The sequence below is a fragment of the Salvelinus namaycush genome, chromosome 33 (genome assembly GCF_016432855.1).
Source record: "Salvelinus namaycush isolate Seneca chromosome 33, SaNama_1.0, whole genome shotgun sequence".
Lineage (NCBI taxonomy): Eukaryota > Metazoa > Chordata > Actinopteri > Salmoniformes > Salmonidae > Salvelinus > Salvelinus namaycush.
The window spans coordinates 22,455,905-22,476,624 of NC_052339.1; the positions used below are offsets into that span (position 1 = coordinate 22,455,905).

The 20,720-nt window shown below is 45.9% G+C and overlaps 1 protein-coding gene across 2 annotated transcripts; it reads left to right on the forward strand.

The window, feature by feature from the left end:
• Nucleotides 1-1,576: 1,576 nt before the first annotated feature.
• Nucleotides 1,577-19,601, forward strand: pan3 (poly(A) specific ribonuclease subunit PAN3). 2 transcript variants are annotated; one of them, XM_038973283.1, is made up of 18 exons: nucleotides 1,577-2,227; nucleotides 3,324-3,439; nucleotides 3,900-3,969; nucleotides 4,121-4,278; nucleotides 6,473-6,617; nucleotides 6,989-7,221; nucleotides 7,349-7,453; nucleotides 7,679-7,736; nucleotides 8,678-8,839; nucleotides 8,975-9,091; nucleotides 9,218-9,319; nucleotides 10,314-10,479; nucleotides 10,989-11,076; nucleotides 12,015-12,154; nucleotides 12,491-12,620; nucleotides 14,695-14,759; nucleotides 14,881-15,019; nucleotides 17,604-17,747. In XM_038973283.1, exons 1-18 carry the CDS (start codon nucleotides 1,897-1,899, stop codon nucleotides 17,745-17,747), a joined length of 2,469 nt encoding a protein of 822 aa, XP_038829211.1. In that variant the 5' UTR covers nucleotides 1,577-1,896. The 2 variants fall into 2 exon arrangements, with proteins under 2 accessions (XP_038829211.1, XP_038829210.1); XM_038973282.1 differs by having other exon boundaries at nucleotides 1,578-2,227; nucleotides 4,097-4,278; nucleotides 17,604-19,601.
• The last annotated feature ends 1,119 nt before the right edge of the window (nucleotides 19,602-20,720 follow it).

A 20,720-nucleotide genomic window follows, 5' to 3' on the forward strand; every position in this document is an offset into this window, starting at 1 on the left:
CGAGGACAGACCATTTTTACACGCTAAGTGCTTCAGCACTCTGCAGTTCTGTTCTGTGAGTGTGTGTGGCCTACCACTTCAGGGCTGAGCCATTGTTGCTCCTAGACATTTCCACTTCCAAATAACAACACTTATTTTTTGGAAAGGTTACATTCTATGATGGTGCCACGTTGAAAGTCTCTGAGGTCTTCAAGTAAGGCCATTCTACTGTCAATGTTTGTCTATGGAGATTGCATGGCTGTGTGCTGTCAGCAACTGGTGTCAGCAACTGGTGTGGCTGAAATAGCAGAATCCACTCATTTGAAAGGGGTGTCCATATACTTTTGTATATTTAGTGTATATTGTCACACCAGATAGGTGCAGTGAAATGTGTAGTTTTACAGGGTAGTAGTACGGCAACAAATTAGTGTTAAGTGGATCAAAACTGGATCAAATTAGGTTAAGTGCATATTGACAGACTTTTTACCTTGTCGGCTCGGGTATTCAAACCAGCAACCTTTCGGTTTCTGGCCCAACGCTGGGCTCCAGAGTGGCACAGCGGTCTAAGGCACTGCATCTCAATGCTAGAGGCGTCACTACAGACCATGGTTCGATTCCAGGCTGTTTCACCACCGGCCGTGATTGGGAGTCCCATAGGGCAGCGCACAATTGGCCCAGTGTTGTCCGGGTTAGGGTTTGGCTGGGGTAGGCCATCACTGTAAATAAGAATAGGTTCTTAACTGACTTGCCTAGTTAAATAAAGGTTAAATAAAAAAATGTATTAAAAAAACACTCTAACTGCTAGACTACCTATTATAACCTGGTGATGAACTAGAGCCTATAGGCCCTAATGTAATAACCGCTTACGTATTTTATAGCAATATTTCTAATAACCTAATAAAATGAAACCAAATGTATATAAAATATCACACATATTTATTTAGTCTGAAATATTCTCATATTCTCACATTTTCATTGGATTGATAATAATATTATTGTAGGATCATAGGTATTTTACTTTACAGAAATGTCTTTATCAAGTGATTACTTTCATAGTTGCTAACACAATACAAATACCGAGTAATCCAATGACTGGTGAAATGTCAAAGGGAAAAGGAATACTGTGCTTAGCCTGCTACAAACAGTCCTAAATGTTGGCTTGCTACAATGTGACATGACATTCAGCCTTTTTTGTGACATCAGTGATTTACTACATCACAGAGGTTTAATATCACACGTCACTTGCACTTTCATGACTGCATATTCTATACAACGATTGGGTATGGTGACAAACTAACACATTTCTGTATTGGAAATCGTTGGTTCTGTACAGAGACAAAAAAGCTGTCCCTCAGTCAAAGCCGCTTCACATGTCACTGGGGCGTATTCATTACGCCGAACCTGTTGCTAAACGTTTCTTAAACGGAAGCAAACGGAACGAAACGGGGCGGGACCTACCTGAATTTGTCTAATATAAACTGTTGTTTATGTTGCAAAAATGAAACGTTTTGCAACTGTTTGGACTAATGATTACACCCAGTCCGCTGGCTTTTGCGGTAGGAGCTTTGCTTTGTAGCAAGCTACCCATAATGCAATGCTATGCTAGCTGGTTCTTAGCGGAGTAGCCAGAGAGCAGAAAACAACAACAACAACAAGGGTGAACGAGGCTCAACAACAGGCTAGCTACTAGCTAGGCCAGCTACATGGGTAGCGACAAAAGAGACCAGGATTTATCAAACGCGATGTCCTTATCATCTAAACGTATATGTGAGTGATGTAATTTTAGGTGAGGACGAATCATATTTGCTGTTGCATATCGCTTTGCATTTACATTAATCGAACCCAGCTCGAGAGCAAGCTAACTAGCAATCGACGTCTCTCTATGCTCGAATATTTTCCGGCGGCAGCAGCGGTGCCATGAACAGTGGACTCCCAGCTTCAGCTGCTCCGCTCGGGGGTGTCGGAATACCCTGCGTCAAGGTGAAGTTCTGCCGATACTACGCAAAGGACAAGACTTGCTTTTATGGGGACGAGTGTCAGTTTTTGCACGAGGAACCGTCCATGGCAAGCATGTCTCTTCACGGTGGAGGAAGCCCTGTCCCTTTATCCATGTCAGGAGGAGCCGTGACGGCAGCGGGGTATCCGCTTAGTGCACCCCCGGCCTGCCCGGTAGGGGTGCCGACCGTCACCAAAAAGAGCGACTCTCTGGGGTCTGCAGGCACGGCTCTGGATGGACAGCTGTTAACCAGTGAGTATGCTTGGTCTGGTTGCCCCCTGTTCGACACGACAGGGCCTAGTACATCCTCATCGGTGGTTGTTGGTTTTGGGGCGAGTGAGTGGCTTTGTTAAAATTGAGCCCGGGGATTCTCTGAGGCCTCTGCCCCCAAAAACGTGTTTTTTCAAGCTACATAATCAAGCATACCTAATTAAAGTGTCTGAGCACTAAAGTTTTCATCCAGCGTCGACGTTTGAGCTCCTTCAAATAATGCATTTAGCTAACTGAGACAATTCAGTGTTTTGTATTTGACCGCTTCAAGACGTGAGTGGGCAAATTCAGACAATCATTGGCTAACTTGTTAACTATCAAACTATGGCTAAACAACTTAGCCTAGCCATAATCAACTCTTGCAAAATCAAAGTTTGTGGCAAATTAACGTTTACACAACTCTTGCAATAGCTAAGTTAACGCGCTAGTTAATGTGGAATAGTTTGGAAGCGAGATATTTTATCATTCTTGTCTTCATGCATGAGTAGGATGGCTAGCTAGCTTACATGCTAACCCAAAACAGCTGCTGCAGTGTTATGAAGTCCCTTAGTAGCTAGTTAGCATAATTAACTAGCAACATATTGCAACCACCACACAGCTGTATGTGATGTTATTGAACTATGCACAATAACACGTTTGATTGCAACGTGGATATTATCATTTTGCACACAAGTTGGCTAGCTAGCTGACTGGATATAGTTGAAGTGTTTACATCTTCTCAAGAAGCTTGCTGATTGGCTACTCATCTGTAACGGACCAGTCCTGCAAATGAAGACAGTCAACATTAGTTAAACGACTTTTGTGCATTACGTGCATTTTGCTTCACACAGCCATTTAATGAATGAGATTCTTGTTGACTCTTTAAGGGAGAAAGTGAGCTGTTCTTTAATTTCGATGTTTTCGACCAGCAACTGGCCAAACAATACATTAGGCTGATAGTCTGTATGGCATCGTTTGTCTCAGTCTCCATAATGTTTTCCAAACATTGAATAGGACATTTACCAGGACCATCCAGATCTTGTGCCTGTGTAGTAGAAGGGATGTCTGATTCTGAACCCCTCATCCCTGTCCTCTGCAGTCCCTGGTATGGAGGGTGGGACTGATGCTAATCTGACCAACTCCTACTTCAGCAGCAGCTTCATTGGGGTCAATGGCTTCGGGAGCCCCGCAGAGTCTAAATACTCAATGATGCAGGTATGACCAGCCTCAGAATTAAACTATATAGTACTGACTGAACATATGCACTCAAGTGTTCCGGTACCAGCTTTAGAGCTACGGTAAATGAGGAAATATGGGTCAATTACTGAATGATAGTGCTACTTGGCTAATGTGAAAAAGGTGTTCTTCTTGTATGTTAATCAGAAAGTCTGGTTCAGTACTGGTCCAAAGACTATTAATTACATAGGCCTAGGTGCTTGTTTATTTCAATTGTGCACGTATGTAGGCTATTTAATCTGTAATTCAACCAGATTTATACACCTAAGCAGAATTCAAAAAAAACAATCAGCCAGTGATGCAGATACTAATGGGAATTATTTTGCTACAGACTAGTACCTTTTAAGAAAATCAGGGTTGTTTGCTTTGCTAGGATATGTTAGCTAACTAAGAGAGTACACGTTTAAGCATATGTGTTTTGTTTGTCATTGTTTTGTAGAGAATGACCAGCAGCAGTTCTCCCAGTCTCCTTGATGATGGTGCAAAGAACTTTAGCCACAGCGCTCACGGTAAGAAGTTAGAACCCAGCACCTACAGAACACTTTATGTATCAGATCATTGAAACTAAAAACTGTAGAATTATAATTGAAACTACTTCTAACTTTTTGATTGGAACACCCATGGAATCACTGACAGATCTATTCCATGGAACCCTCGCAGTTGGACCAGGTCAGAGTTGTGGGTCGATGGAAAACTCCCCTTGGACAACACAGTCTTCGTTCCCTCTTCCTCTATGTCCTCTTCCAGATCCAGTTAGTTCTCCTATGTCCTCACTCTTCAGTGACTTTGGTGCTCTGAGCATATCACAAAGGAGAAAGGTAAGAGCACCACTACCCTGGGTCCTGGTGCGGTTATCAACCAAGGGTAATAGTTGGATTTTGAGGCGTCTATTGTGTTTTTTTTTAGGGCCTACGGTGGAAAATAGTTCAACCTAAACCCATCCGTGGTGGTTGGGTTGTGTGTTTTCTCTAGCTCATGTCATCCTGTCTCTGTTGGTTGTTTTATACACTCCCCTACCTATTTATTTGGACAGTGAAGCTAAAATGTTTAATTTGGCTCTGTACTCCAGCATTTTGGATTTGAGATCAAATGTTTTATGAGGCAACATTACAAAAAGTCACCTTTTTTATTTGAGTGTGTTTTCATGTTTTTTTTATATTTAGAAATGGAGGTGTCATAGGTATTTGGAGAAATTCCATTTATAGTATATTCAATTTGGTCAAGTTTTAGTATTTGTTCCCATATTCTTAGCACGCAATGACTACATCAAGCTTGTCACTCTTCAAACTTGTTGGATGCATTTGCAGTTTGTTTGGATTATGTTGTGCCCAATAGAAATTCATGCTAAATAATGTGTTGTCATTTTGAAGTCACTTTCATTGTAAATAAGAATATAATAGGTTTCTGAATACTTCTGCATTAATGTGGATGCTATCATGATTACAGATAATCATGAATGAATCGTGATTAATGAAGAGTGTGAGAGGCATATCATACGCCCCCCCCAAAATTCTAACCTCCCCTGTTATTGGTTATGGTGAGAGGTTAGTATGTTTTGGAGTTATGATATAAAATGCTAACCTCTCCTGTTATGGTGAGAGGTTAGTATGTTTTGGAGTTATGATATAAAATGCTAACCTCCCCTGTTATTGGTTATGGTGAGAGGTTAGTATGTTTTGGAGTTATGATATAAAATGCTAACCTCCCCTGTTATTGGTTATGGTGAGAGGTTAGTATGTTTTGGAGTTATGATATAAAATGCTAACCTCTCCTGTTATTGGTTATGGTGAGAGGTTAGTATGTTTTGGAGTTATGATATAAAATGCTAACCTCCCCTGTTATTGGTTATGGTGAGAGGTTAGTATGTTTTGGAGTTATGATATAAAATGCTAACCTCTCCTGTTATGGTGAGAGGTTAGTATGTTTTGGAGTTATGATATAAAATGCTAACCTCCCCTGTTATTGGTTATGGTGAGAGGTTAGTATGTTTTGGAGTTATGATATAAAATGCTAACCTCCCCTGTTATTGGTTATGGTGAGAGGTTAGTATGTTTTGGGGGCATGATCTTTGTGGATCTGCAACTTTCCCACTCATCATTGTTCACGATTTATGGCAAAATCAATGCCATAACCAATTGCATTACCGCTAAAACCAGCTTTGATCGGTCTTAAATATCCCTAGTTGCATTGAAATTGGCATATTTGTACACTTTTTTAAGGACACACCTAAAATATTTCCATCTCTCCCACCTCAGTGCAAACCAGCTGATTTTTAGACCGGTAAATTGCTGAACCTGGTGCAAGAGGTGGAAAGTGCGCCAGATGCGCCAGATTTTACATGATGAAATTGCAAACTAACGTGCGTTTTACAGTTCTGAACTCCTTACCGCCAGCTGAAAATAGAGCCCTATAAGTGAATTTATCCAAATAATAGTGACACCTTCAAATGAAGGGACTAGATACTTTTATTTCTAAACGGTTAAACGGATGTGTATGAAAATACCGTCAAATGAAGTGACATTCTGTACTATCATCCATGGGCGCAACTTTCACTGGGGACGTTCTGAAATTTTATTTTTGTCTCCCCGTGTTTTATTATTGAAATGTGATACAAAACGAGGCAATAGTGTGCTTTAGGACCATGTGGACACACGCCTCAGAGGGATCGGGTAAGCTGTTTGGAGTATTTATCCAGTCGGATAAAAAAAATTATGCTGCTCCCCCCACTTCAAAAATTAAAGTTGCACCCCTGATGTCTACTCATATAAAACATTTGCGCTCAAATCCAAAATGCTGGAGTATAGAGCCAAATTAAAAGTTTTAGCTTCACTGTCCAAATAAATACATAGAGAAGTGTATGTTTTCCAGTATGCGATGAAGCCAAAGCTGCTTACAAGGAAACAAACATTATACTAATACAATCTCTGATGAAGCAGAACAACTTAATCTAATTCTAATATCATGCATCTCTCGCTCTTTCTCTCTCACGCTCCCTCTCGCTCGCTCTCCCAGGCTCCCAACCCTACAGCCAATGAGTTCATCCCAAAGGGGGTTCCCCGCATGGCCACTATGGTCCAGTCCAGTGTTCCAGCCTTCCCCTTGCCCCTCTTCCCCCACCCCAGCCTCAGCAGCTCCACTGCCGCTGCCCTAGCACCCGGTGAGCCACCCACTACAAAAACCACTTCATTCTCTGACTTAGAACCCACCAACCAAGGGGTTGTATTGCTTTCAGCCTTGCTGTCTTTTTGCACCATATCGTGGATATGTCAGGTTGAGTGAGTTTGCAGTGTAGAGGTTCTCTAATGATGTTACTTCCCATTGTTCTCCTGGCAACCAGGTGAATGGACTCCATACAATGGAGATGCTCTAGAAAAAACAGCAGACAATGTATTATTCAAGTATATCCCCAACATGATGAATTCCACCATAGTCAGTCACCCGTTAGTCAGAACAATGATTGGAGCCATTCCAATGAACTCTGTACCTCTGTTTAACCAATGTCCTCTCTGGTATCCCCCCTCTCCACAGGGATGTCTCTTTCTGCAGGGTCCTCCCCCCTCCACTCCCCCAAAATCACCCCCCACACCTCCCCCGCCCCTCGCCGGCGCAGCCACACCCCCAACCCCAACAACCCCAATCCAGCTAACTACATGGTGCCCACCAGTGTGTCTGACCAGGGGGCCCACATCATCCAGAAGGAGACGGTGGGGGGGACCACCTACTTCTACACCGACAATACCCCCGCTCCCATGGCCGGGATGGTACGTTCCATTTAGTCTGCCCTTACTTGACGACATTGAAAATAAATTCCTCATTATCATCAGTGGACTGTCAGTTATGATTTCTCCATCAATAGGAAGTGCAGTCATTAAATGTGTTTCTGTGCAGGTGTTTCCTACCTACCACATCTACCCCCCCACTGCTCCCCACGTGGCCTACATGCAGCCCAAAGCCAACGCCCCGTCCTTCTTCATGGCTGATGAACTCCGACAGGTACCCCCCCCGTCTCTTATTTGTCAGTATCCATCTCTCGCTCTCTTCATCCCCCTGGTTCTTCCTGTCTGAAACCCCAACTTTCTGTTTCCCTTTCGGTCCCTTCTCTTTTTTGCCCTGTCTCCATATTTCACTCTTTCTCTCTCATCTACCTGGTTCTGTTTGTCTGGCTCTGTTCTATTCCTCCAATCATACTGTGATGTCATTTTCTGTGGTTCCCTCTAGGAGCTGATAAACAGACATCTAATCACCATGGCTCAGATCGACCAATCAGAGAACACCGGTAAAGCATTCCTTCCCTGATTGGCTGAACAGAGGTAGTGGAGGGGCTATTATTGGGTTATTGGAGTTGTGGTCATTGTGGACAGTTGATATGTGTTCTGACGTTGTGGTCATTGTTGGACAGTTGAAATGTGTTCTGACGGTGTGGTTGTGTAGCTTCTGTTGCGGTCGATGTGGAGTTTCCTTGCAGGCTGAAAGTGAGACTCATCTGAGTCACGTCTCTGTCTGTAGGATTCCTGACGACAGTTTACATACACACACACACACACACACACACACACACACACACACACACACACACACAAATAGTAACACTGGTTGGTTTGTAGAACATTGTCATGTTGTTCAACTATAAAAACTTGTAACTGAAGATGAGTGTCAACTGATGTAGTTGATGTAGACATTGTGTGCTGGTGTATATACACTGTGTACACCCCCCTTTGCCCTCAGAACAGCCTCAATTTGTCAGGGCAGGGACTCTACAAGGTGTTGAAAGCGTTCCACAGGGATGCTGGCACATGTTGACTCCAATGTTTTCTCACAGTTGTTAAGTTGGCTGGATGTCCTTCGGGTGGTAGACCATTCTTGATACACTTGGGAAACTTGAGTGTGAAAACCCCAGCAGCGTTGCAGTTCTTGACACACTCAAACCGGTGTGCCTGGCACCTACTACCATACCCTGTTCAATGGCACTTAAATCATTTGTCTTGCCCATTCACCCTCTGAATGACACACAAACACAATCCATGTCTCAATAGTCTCAAGGCTTAAAAATCCTTATTTAACCTGTCTCCTCCCCTTCATCTACACTTGTTAAAACAAGTGACATCAATAAGGGATCATAGATTTCACCGGGTCAGTCTGTCAAGGAAAGAGCGTGTGTTTCTAATGATTTGTCCACTCCGTGTACGTGTGTTCTCATGATGTGTATCCCTGTCCCAGGTGTTCCATCTGAGGTGGACAGCTACCACAGCCTGTTTCCCCTGGAGCCTGTCCCTCCTCCCAACCGCCTGCAGAAGACCAGCAACTTCAGCTACATCACTTCCTGCTACAAGGCCGTCAACAGCAAGGACGACCTGCCTTACTGCCTGAGGAGGGTACATGGTGAGACCACACACACACTTTGCCTTCATGTCCTTGAGATTTTAAATGATCAGGTCTTTTCTCAGCCTTGATTGAAAATAAAAGGTTTCTTGAGTGGTCATGTTCTCTAAATGTCTTTCCTGTGTGTGTGTTCAGGTTTCAGGCTGGTGAACACCAAGTGTATGATGCTGGTGGACATGTGGAAGAAGATCCAGCACTCCAACTCTGTTACCCTGAGGGAGGTCTTCACCACCAAGGCCTTTGGAGACCACTGTGAGTTGTGTGTGTGTGTGTGTGGGGGGGGGGGGTGGGTGATCTCTAAGTGTGTTTCCATTGGTTTTTGTTTTCAGTGCATGTTTGATTCATAACCCCCACGCTAACCTCCTGTTCCTCTCTCAGCGTTGGTGTTTTCCTATGACTTCCATGCGGGGGCAGAGACCATGTTTAGCAGGCACTTCAACGACCCCACTGCCGACTCCTACTTCACCAAGAGGAAGTGGGGTGAGTCTTTGTCCACCTCTTTTATACTGACCCCAATGCATTCCCCCCTCCACCTCTCTCATACTGACCCCAACGTACTCCCTCCACCTCTCTCATACTGACCCCAACGTACTCCCTCCACCTCTCTCATACTGATCCCCCTTTCATGACCCCCTTTGTTCCTCACCGCGTCTCGTTTTTAAAAACTTGACTTGTTCCTAACAGGTTTTCTGTATGTCCCGGAGTGAATGTCTTGTGTAGTGATTTATTTTGAAAGTATAGACATGTCCGTCTGTGTGAGGGGTTGTGTGTGTATACAACTAGTGGTGTCTGTCTCTGTGAGGTGACCGGTGCTAACGGTTTCTCTGAGGTGACCGGTGCTAACGGTTTCTCTGAGTGTGGTAAAGGGGTGTAGGGGGTAAGTGGATGTTTGTGGTGCCAGCACTGACAGTTGCTGGTCTGTGATAGTAGGGATGTCGTGTGTGTGTGTGTGTGTGTGTGTGGTTGCTGGTGTGCTCATGCTGTAGTTGGGGTAGGGGGGAAGCTGTGGCTGAAACTGATCCTGAGACAGGTGCTATAGCTACTAGGCAGGCCCAGAGGAAGCAGAGCCTCTCAGCCTCTCTGACCTCTGTTGTAATTACTACTCTATATCACACTAACACCTCTCTCAAGTGTTCATTGTGTGTGTATGTCTGTGACTACGTGTCTTGACATTTGGTTCCCAAGTGGCGCAGCGGTCTAAGGCACTGCATCTTAGTGCTTGAGGCGTCACTACAGACACCCTGGTTCGAATCCAGGCTGTATCACAACCAGCCGTGATTGGGAGTCCCATAGGGCGGCGCACAACTGATCCAGCATCGTCCGGGTTTGTCCGGTGTAGGCTGTCATTGTAAATAAGAATTTGTTCTTCTGACTTGCCTAGTTAAATAAACAAAACTGGCCTAGGAAGTTGATCCTTTTTATTTGAGAAGCCTCTACGTGTTTCTAATCATGTGAGTCTGGTGCCCCCCTGTAGGACAGCACGAGCCTCCACCACCCCGGCAGCACGCTGGTCTGCTTCCTGAGTCTCTGATCTGGGCCTACATCGTCCAGCTGAGCTCAGCTCTCAGAACCATCCACACTGCTGGCCTGGCCTGTAGGGTCATGGACCCCAGCAAGATCCTCATCACCGGCAAGACCAGGTACACACACACACCTTGCAGGCACACACACACACACACACACACACACACACACACACACACACACACACACACACACATGCAGACCTTGCAGGCACACATAATGGTGACCAAGGTTATGGATCCCAGCAAGGTCCATGTTTTCTGATACCAGGTAGAGACACAGATTTTTAATGTGACGCAGTGTGGTCAGAAACTGATAGCTACTTCAAACCAGTTCAATGTTGCAGCTGCTGTCTCTGTGTAGTCCTGAATTCCCACCATTTTTGCATTGCTTGATTGTGGGCAAGCTACCTAAAGTTCCCTGCTAGGGAACTGTGTATAAACCATTGTGTCTGAAGCCCCCGGATGCTTATCTGGTGGCTTATTTCCTGTACAGTACAGTGAAAGCAGAAGCTCTGTATTAGTCCTGGCTTCCTTTTTTCAGACGGCAGAATGTGGAGAACCCGCACACACACCCACCCACACACACACACACACACAGCTCACCATGCCGTTTGTCCCTGCAGGTTACGGGTGAACTGTGTAGGGGTGTTTGATGTCTTAACGTTTGACAACAGTCAGACCAACCATGTGACCCTCATGCCACAGTACCAGGTACAGTAACCCCACTGTCTGTCAGTCTGGCAGAACATAGCCTAGTTCTGATTCAGATGGACACATGGTTCTGTTCTGTACCCTGTTTGTGTGTGTGTGTGTGTGTGTGTGTCAATTTTCCTTCCTGGTATTCCCATTCAAACTGGAAATGTGTATTTTGTCAAGGACTTTAGTGGCCACACTGTATCAGCCATTTTGTTAGCCACGGTTTCTATTTTAGCATCTGCCACTGCCACACAGCTAGTTTGGAGATAAAAATATGAGATTGAGATTGGACATTGTCTACACTAGCTGCGGCAAGAGGTTGCATGTCGCCTGTACATGATAGTAAGCAATTCAATGTATAGAAGCCATGCAGGTAAGTGATGACTTCAGTTGAGTGAATATGGTAGGCTGCTAGTGTAGTGATGACTGGTGTAATGTAGGGCTGGGACGATACCAGTATTCTTCCGATGGCAAAAATGTAAACATGAAGCAGACATCACTCTTTGTTCCATTAATAACCTGCTGTATGTAAAATAATGTGCTATAGTTTAGAAAATAAATACATGTGACTCTGGATGACAACATAATGTTTGTTTCCAACATTAGGGCTGTTCTCCTAAAGAAGTTAAATCAGCTTTGTGTTTTGTTTCCTTGCCACGATAGTAATGAGTATCTCAATAGTGGTATCGTCCCGGACCTAGTTTCATGTATGAATGAAGCCAGAGAGTTGATATGTCACTACCTGTCATTTTATTAGATTTTTTTATGGGAAGGAGCTTGGGTGGGAAATCTCAGGATACCGGATACAGTTTTAAATCCTAGTGTGTGTCTGTTATACTTGGCTTTGTGAGATGTTGACCTGATTTTCTTTGAAATGGTTGAGTTGGCCCCTCCCTGTAGTGTGTGTTTTATTAACCCGTTTCTCGTGTGTGTGTGTGTGTGTGTGTGTGTAGCAAGCGGACCTGATATCCCTGGGCAAGGTGGTGCTGGCCCTGGCCTGTAACTCTCTGGCTGGAATTCAGAGAGAGAACCTGCAGAAGGCCATGGAGCTAGTGTCAATCAACTACTCATCAGACCTCAAGAACCTCATCCTGTAAGACACCCACAGACAGAACCTGCACAAGGCTAAGAAGCTGGTGTTAATCAACTGCTCACGCATCTGCAACAAACACTCACATATGGCATCACATGTCCAACTCCAGTCCTCAAGGGCTGAGTGTCTGCAGGTTTTCACTCTTCCTTTCCACTTGATTGATGAATTAAAGGTCACTACTGAGTAAGGAACTCCCCTCACCTGGTTATTTGGTCTTAATTGGACACTAATTGAAAGACAAGAACAAGAGCCTCAGACGTGGCCCTCCAGGAATTGAGTTTGACACTCCTGCGTTGTTAGTTTGGACTGACTGAAGTAATGCTGTCTGTGTTGTAGGTATCTGCTGACAGAGCAGTCAAGGCTGCGAAGCGTCAATGACATCATGCCTATGATCGGAGCTCGCTTCTACACACAGCTGGACGCATCACAGATGAGGAATGATGTCATCGAGGAGGACCTTGCCAAGGTACACACACACTAAGTTTTCATCCAATTGGTGACAGATTTTCATGTGAATATTCTCAAATCTGCATACACACAATATGCATATTTTCCCACCAGAGATGTTTCCATCAAATTGACTTGTTGCTGATAAAATGCTGTGCGTGATTACGTAGTTCAAATAACTTTTGCACTTAAATTCTTGCAAGTTAAATGGATTTCCATCTCATTTTCTACTTTACAGATGGGTTTTGTCATAAATGTTGCGTTATATAGCGAATGTGTCCACTCTGGTGTTGGTATGTGCGCTCTAGCCAACAGCTGGCAGATACAGCGAGGGTAGACTACCTACATGATGAGATTGTTATGGACAAAAGAGCATTATTCTGTGAAACGGCAGCCAAGTATCGATCATCATGCCACCAGAGTTGGACCCTGGATATTTATAGGAAAGGAGCGTCAAGCCTTCCCCACCCTGTGAAGTTAATCAGAACTTAATCTGTAGCCTAATAAACGGAATGGTTTTCTGAGTTGTAGTGGGAGGACCACACACCATATCATCGTGTGACTCCAAGTTGACTTCGATATGATGGTTAGTTATTATATCAATATTTGCTCATAAAGGCAATTCCACCGCCATTTCTTGCATAATTAATTTGACTGACGCAGAGATCTCACCTTGTCAAGCATATTTAGTATTGTCGACATGTTTCCATCAGGCCTGTCGTGACCCTTTTTTTTTATCCGTCATGTACTTTACTCGCATAAAAAGGCTGGAAACCTGGTGTGTGTGTTTTTGTGATGCCACCTCTGCTCTGTAGAAGGCGTGGTGAAGGGAAGGCACGCAAGAGGGTGAGGAAGGAGAGGGTGTGAAGATACAGGGTGTGGGCTGTGGGCCCTCTGTCCACACTCTACAGCTTCTGCTTTCCTCTTCTGTCCTGCCCTCCCCCTTCTTCAGTTTTGTTTTGGTGCTTGTATCAGGGAAGAGAGGAGTGAGTATGTCCTGTGTGAGCGGTTCTGCTGTCATCTTTAGCATTAAACAGGAAATGCCACCTTTCAGTCGATCAGTTGTGTATGTGCGAGAGTCATGTTAGTCCCTTGGTGTGGGGTTCCTGTTCAGATGGGTTTCTGCTAGTATTTTTATCCACAATAACCTTCATGCTTTTACATGTACTTCTCCTTCCTTACATACAACACAGATAAGCACCACTGTTTCGAATTGTGTTACCAACAGGAAATGGTGTGTGTGTGTGTTCATGCTCTCTGTGGGTTTGCATTGATGGTGACTTATTTAAAGGAACAATCTGCAGTTCAAAATCTAAAAAAGTGTCCACCCCCGCCTCTGTTTTGGAAAATAGTTGAAGGATAGGACTGGAGAAATGTAACCACTCTCAAATTCATAGATTTAGCTATGGATGCAAGGACTGACTGTCCGTGAGATCAAAATTACTATAATAATATTTAGCGGACACTTTAACCAAAGTGACTTAGTCATGTGTGCATACATTTTACATATGGGTGGTCCCAGGAATCGAACCCACTATCCTGGTGTTACAAATGCCATGCTCTACCAACTGAGCCATAAAGATTTTATCAAAATATTGAGGCTATATTTATAATTTATATTCTTCAAGAATCAATGGGTATATACCATTTCATTTAAAAGTCCAGCAATGTATTGCAGATTGCCTGTTTAACTCCAGTAAAGTAATATACACTGAGTGTACAAAACATTAGGAAAACCTGCCCCTTCCATGACAAAGTGACCAGGTGAATCCAGGTGAAAGCTATGATCTCTTATTGATGTCACTTGTTAGATCCACTTCAGTCAGTGTAGTTGAAGGGGAGGAGATGGTTAAAGAAGGATGTTTAAGCCATGGATTATGCCCTGACAAATTGAGGTTGTTTTGAGGACAAAAGGGAGGGTGCAGCTTGATATTAGGACTGTTTTGTACACTCAGTGTATAACTAATACTACCACCTACAGTTCACACAGACACCTCTTCCAGTTGAAAATAATACATTTTCATTTGACCCATTGTGTTGTGGTTCTAGGAGTATGATATTTGACTGATCAAGTTGTTTTCTATCTGTTGTAGGAGGTCCAGAATGGTCGTCTCTTCCGTCTGTTGGCCAAACTGGGCACCATCAACGAGAGGCCAGAGTAAGTACTGTATCACTCTGAAGTAAATGTTTCACATTGACCAATTGACTCTCCCTTCATTTCACACTTCTACAAGCTCTCTTCACTTGTAGGTGTCTAACTTTGTGTCTCTCTGTGCCAGGTTTCAGAAGGACCGTACGTGGTCGGAGACGGGGGACCGGTATCTGCTGAAACTGTTCAGAGACCACCTGTTCCACCAGGTGACGGAGGCTGGGACCCCCTGGATAGACCTCAGCCACATCGTCTCCTGCCTCAACAAAGTATGTCTCCTCCTCCTGCTTCTCTTTCTGTATTTCTCTCTTTCTCCCTCGCTCTATCTTTCTGCCTCTCTCTTCTCTGGGTTGTTCTCACCCTTCTTTCTGTCTTTTACTCAGTGCTGTCTTTCGTCACTAATCTCTTTTTCTCATTCTCTTCTCTCATTTCCCTGTCATTCCCTTCTCCCTTGTGCCTTCCTCTCACCCTGCTCCACTCACTCACACTCCACTCACTCACACTCGTCTCACTCACACTCCACTCCACTCTCCACTCACCCTCCGTCCTCTCCACTCACCCTCCGTCCTCTCCACTCACCCTCCGTCCTCTCCACTCACCCTCCGTCCTCTCCACTCACCCTCCGTCCTCTCCACTCACCCTCCGTCCTCTCCACTCACCCTCCCTCCTCTCCACTCACCCTCCCTCCTCTCCTCTCCACTCACCCTCCCTCCTCTCCTCTCCACTCACCCTCCCTCCTCTCCTCTCCTCTCCACTCACCCTCCCTCCCTCCTCTTCACTCGCTCATTCTCCCTTCTCTCCACTCACCCCCCCTTTCTCTCCACTCGCCCTCCCTCCTCTCCACTCGCCCTCCCTCCTCTCCACTCACTCACTCACCTACCCTCACTCACCCTCCCTCTCCTCTCCTCTCCTCTCCACTCACCCTCCCTCCCTCCTCTTCACTCGCTCATTCTCCCTTCTCTCCACTCACCCCCCCTTTCTCTCCACTCGCCCTCCCTCCTCTCCACTCACCCTCCCTCCTCTCCACTCACCCTCCCTCCTCTCCACTCACCCTCCTCCCTCCTCTCCACTCGCTCATTCTCCCTTCTCTCCACTCACCCCCCCTTTCTCTCCACTCACCCTCCGTCCTCTCCTCACTGTCCACTCACCCTCCATCCTCTGCACTCACTCACTCTCCACTCACCCTCCCTCCTCTGGACTCACACTCTTCTCATCTCACCCCTCCCCTTCCTCTCCACTCACCCTCCGTCCTCTCCTCACTGTCCACTCACTCTCTTCTCCTCACTGTCCACTCACTCTCTTCTCCTCACTGTCCACTCACTCTCTTCTCCTCACTCTCCACTCACCCTCCCTCCTCTTCACTCACGCTCCTCTCTCTCCACTCACCCTCCCTCACTCCACACACTCTTCTCCTCTCTCCACTCACTCATTCCTCTCCACTCACTCACCCTCCCTCTGCACTCGCGCTCCACTCACCCTCCCTCCTCTGCACTCACACTCTTCTCCTCACTCTCCACCCACCCTCCCTCCTCTCCTCTCCTCTCCACTCACTCACTCCCCCTCCTCTCCACTCACCCCTCCCTCCTCTGCACTCGCTCTCCACTCACCCTCCCTCTGCACTCGCGCTCCACTCACCCTCCCTCCTCTGCACTCACACTCTTCTCCTCACTCTCCACCCACCCTCCCTCCTCTCCTCTCCACTCACTCACTCCCCCTCCTCTCCACTCACCCCTCCCCCTTCTCTCCACTCACCACTCACCCTCCGTCCTCTCCTCACTCTCCACTCACCCTCCCTCCTTTGCACTCACTCTCCACTCACCCTCCCTCCTCTGCACTCCCTCCCCCTTCTCTCCACTCACCCTCCTCTCACCCTCTTCTCCTCTCCACCCTCCCTCCGATTTCGCTCCCTCCGCTTCACTCACTCACACACTCCCCACCCACTCACCCTCTTCTCCTCTCCACTCACCCTCCCTCCTCTCCTCACTCCCTCCGCTTTCACTCCCTCCTCTCCTCACTTTCCACCCTCTTCTCCTCACTCTCCATCCTCTCCACTCACCCTCCTCTCCACTCACTCTCCATCCTCCATCCCTCTTTTCCACTCACCCTCTTCTCCTCACCCCCCTCTCCCCCACTTCTCCTCACCACTCACCCACTTCTCCTCTCCACTCACCCTCCTCTCCTCACTCTCCACTCACTCACCCTCCCTCCCTCCCTCCTAACTTTACACTCACTCTCCACTCACTCACCCTCCCTCCCTCCTAACTTTACACTCACCCTCTTCTCACTCTCCACTCACCCTCCCCTCCCTCCCTCTTTCTGTGTGAGCCACTTGTTTTCAGATATATATATATCTCTTCCTGTGTGTTACTGTATTGGTGCTCAGCTGAACTAGCAGTACTTATCTCTCTCTCTCTGGTCTCTCTGTGTAGCTGGACTACCAGTCTAGCAGTACTTATCTCTCTCTCTCTGGTCTCTCTGTGTAGCTGGACTACCAGTCTAGCAGTACTTATCTCTCTCTCCCCCGTCTCTCTGTGTAGCTGGACTACCAGTCTAGCAGTACTTATCTCTCTCTCTCCCGTCTCTCTGTGTAGCTGGACTACCAGTCTAGCAGTACTTATCTCTCTCTCTCCCGTCTCTCTGTGTAGCTGGACTACCAGTCTAGCAGTACTTATCTCTCTCTCTCCCGTCTCTCTGTGTAGCTGGACTACCAGTCTAGCAGTACTTATCTCTCTCTCTCCCGTCTCTCTGTGTAGCTGGACTACCAGTCTAGCAGTACTTATCTCTCTCTCTCCCGTCTCTCTGTGTAGCTGGACTAGCAGTACTTATCTCTCTCTCTCCCGCCTCTCTGTGTAGCTGGACGCGGGCGTGCCTGAGAAGATAAACCTGGTGTCTCGTGATGAGAAGAGTGTTCTGGTGGTGACCTACTCGGACCTGAAGCGCTGCTTCGACAGTACCTTCCAGGAGTTGCAGCAGGCCGCTGCCACTGGCCCCCTGTAGCGTCCCCGCCGCCCCCCACACACAGGCAGCGGGGTGGGACTGCCTGAACCCGGAACCTGAAAGCACATTATTGCACTACATCGGAGGACCAGGTGCATAGTGATGACATCATCAAAGGGGGCGGGACTTGCTGGATCAGTCACATACACTGTCTTAGCAACCAGGAAGGCTTTGCTAAAGCAGATTTTTTTTGGGGGACAGAAATGGAAGCTGTGACGATGACAACAAGGATGATGAACACTGCATTATTATATTTTAGAACTGGGGAACAAAACGGATACTAAAAAATAAACCAACCACGTGGTATTGAACTTTTTCCTGCTTTTTTTTCTGTGGAGGATGCACTAAGATTTGACTTTTAATGAATGTGTGAGTGGCCTACAAGATGCATCTACAGACAGAGGTGAAGTCACAGACACACACCGACACAGACTGAGAACTGAATATAAATCAGGCTTTCTACTACGTGTCTCTGCTGGAGACCACACCCCTTCATACCAACACATTGAGATGGGACAGACCACTGGATGCTTTCTAAGGGGGTGGTCAAAGAACCCATTCATGAAATGGGCCGGTCCAAGTCAGCCTTAGTTGTCGGTTCCCACTCAGAAAGGACAACCCACTGAGTTTTGGAGTAGGGTGCGGGTTGGGATGGGGACTCTGTTGAAACAGACCATTGAGGGGTGTGTTGGGTTTTTCTCCCGATGGCCGTGTTTGTTAGAGCAGAGTCATGCAGGTCAGGCAGCACCTCCTTTATTGCTTAATGATGGACACTATTGTGGAAAATGTTGTGACACAAATTATGAACTCGGGGGATGGAACTGTTTTGTCAGCTCTGGGGTAGAACCCATGGATTGGGCATAACTAGAGAATGGAGCCAGTTCTGCCTCAATTATTTTCTTTGCTGCCTCCCTCCCTCTTTCTCCCTCTCCTGAAGGGTCCCTCCCTCCCTCTTTCTCCCTCTCCTGTAGGGTCCCTCCCTCCCTCTTTCTCCCTCTCCTGAAGGGTCCCTCCCTCCCTCTTTCTCCCTCTCCTGAAGGGTCCCTCTCTCCCTCTCCTGAAGGGTCCCTGGTGACCTCTTCGTTTGAGAATACGTTATGCTTTTTGTGATTCTTTCTAGCTGGTTCTTCTCATTTTACTCTGCTGTAGTGCAGTGATGCATGATAGGACATGGAAGGGACAGTCTTTCTGCCTCAACACAAACTTTATTCTGTGGACCAATTCCAGCGGGGGCGAAGTGGATTGTAGGAAGGGGTTTTGAATCATTTTAAGAAAATGTGTTTTTTATTTGACCTTTTAAGATCATGTGACACAAAACGTGCTGGAGACACCGAGCAGCGATGACCAGGAGTCACCTTTCACCTTTGACCCCTTCCGGAGGTCCCCTGGGTTTTTCCCCTGAAGTGTGCTCTCATTCACACCCTCTCATGGCTTTAAAAATAATGGATTGGCATAAGAGATGATGGGAACTCCAAACCATGCTTATACCAATCCAATGCCTTTGAATTCATAATGGGTAGTGAAGGAGTGTACACATCAGGGAGAAGGATGGAGAATTGGTAAGGGGGGTGGGGTGGTGGCTGTTGCACTCAGAAGCAAGGATCTATTCAGAAGGGTGAAACATTCAAAGCGTCTTAGAAATGTATTATATAGATCATACCAAGACTTCTAGTCACATGAGAAGGTAACTGTCTATTCTATACATCAGTTCTATGTGCAACATTCAACCCTATTGAATAGACCCTCTGTTGGATGGTTTGGAATTCTCTCAGGACAATGGACAGCTGCAGGGGCCCAATGACTGAATGTTTTTGGCCGTCATTGGTCGCCCTTTATCCAGTCAGATTGGTGTGGGCGGGACTCTTAAGTGGGGGTGGGGGGGTACTGTGGGGGGAAATTGTGAGGAGATGGATGCTCCTAATCACAGATCTAGCATCAATTTACCGTAGTCCAGTCTTACCTGAACTACTAGGGGGATGACAACATATCTGACCCTATGTCAGTTGTTAGGGGCATCTTCTACCTACTCCATGAGGTGAGCTGTGAGTTGGCTATGTTAGAATCATGTACTGTTTCCTGTTTTTAGTGACATGATCAAGACCGAAAGCATATTTGGTGAATGTGGTGCTTAGACCCCTATCTTTAAACCAATCTCTTACACACACCCATACCAACACACAGCCATCCCTATCCACACATGTCAACGTTTATCATATCACCATCATGATACACACTCCAGTAATACTAGCGCTAGTGATGCGCGGGTCAGCTGTTTGTTCACCCGCACCCCCACCCGCAATTGCTAAAAACTCATCTGCAACAACCCGACTGTATGTGATAGGGAAAATCTGAGGGCTGCATCCAACCCTAACCTGCTAATATAGAAAATGCTCTGTTCCCTTTTTTCTCTTGAACATTTATTGAACAATTATGTTTTTTTTCAACTTTTCATCAATTATGAACAGTAGCCTAATGTTTTGCGGAAACAAATGTGAAACAATAAATGGATATATTTTAGGCCGACTGCCTGTGGGCTAATAGCCTCTACCAGCATATGAATTAAATAAAACATCGAATGAAATGTGTGTGTATATATAAGGCTTAGAAAATAAATACGCTGTTACACAAAATAAAATTTTGAAAACCAAAGTAGCCACTGTCCAGTTGAGACTATAATGGCCTACTTTCATCTTTCTTTTGCAGCACTGTTGAGAAACAAAATAGCGTCCTCTGTGCTAGGTTAGTTGGCACGCGTAGTCTGCAGTTAGGCCCTGAAGCTTAGGTTTACACACTCATTTATCTAATTAAATAAAAACCTCAATGTAGCCTATAGATATGAGTTACACAATTATACATGTACAGATTTTTTTTAAATTATTTTTTCCCCCTTCACTTTATTCAACCTGCCACCCACCCACCCTTCATCCACACAATATTTCAGGACCCTAAAACCCTTGCCCTGCGGATATAACC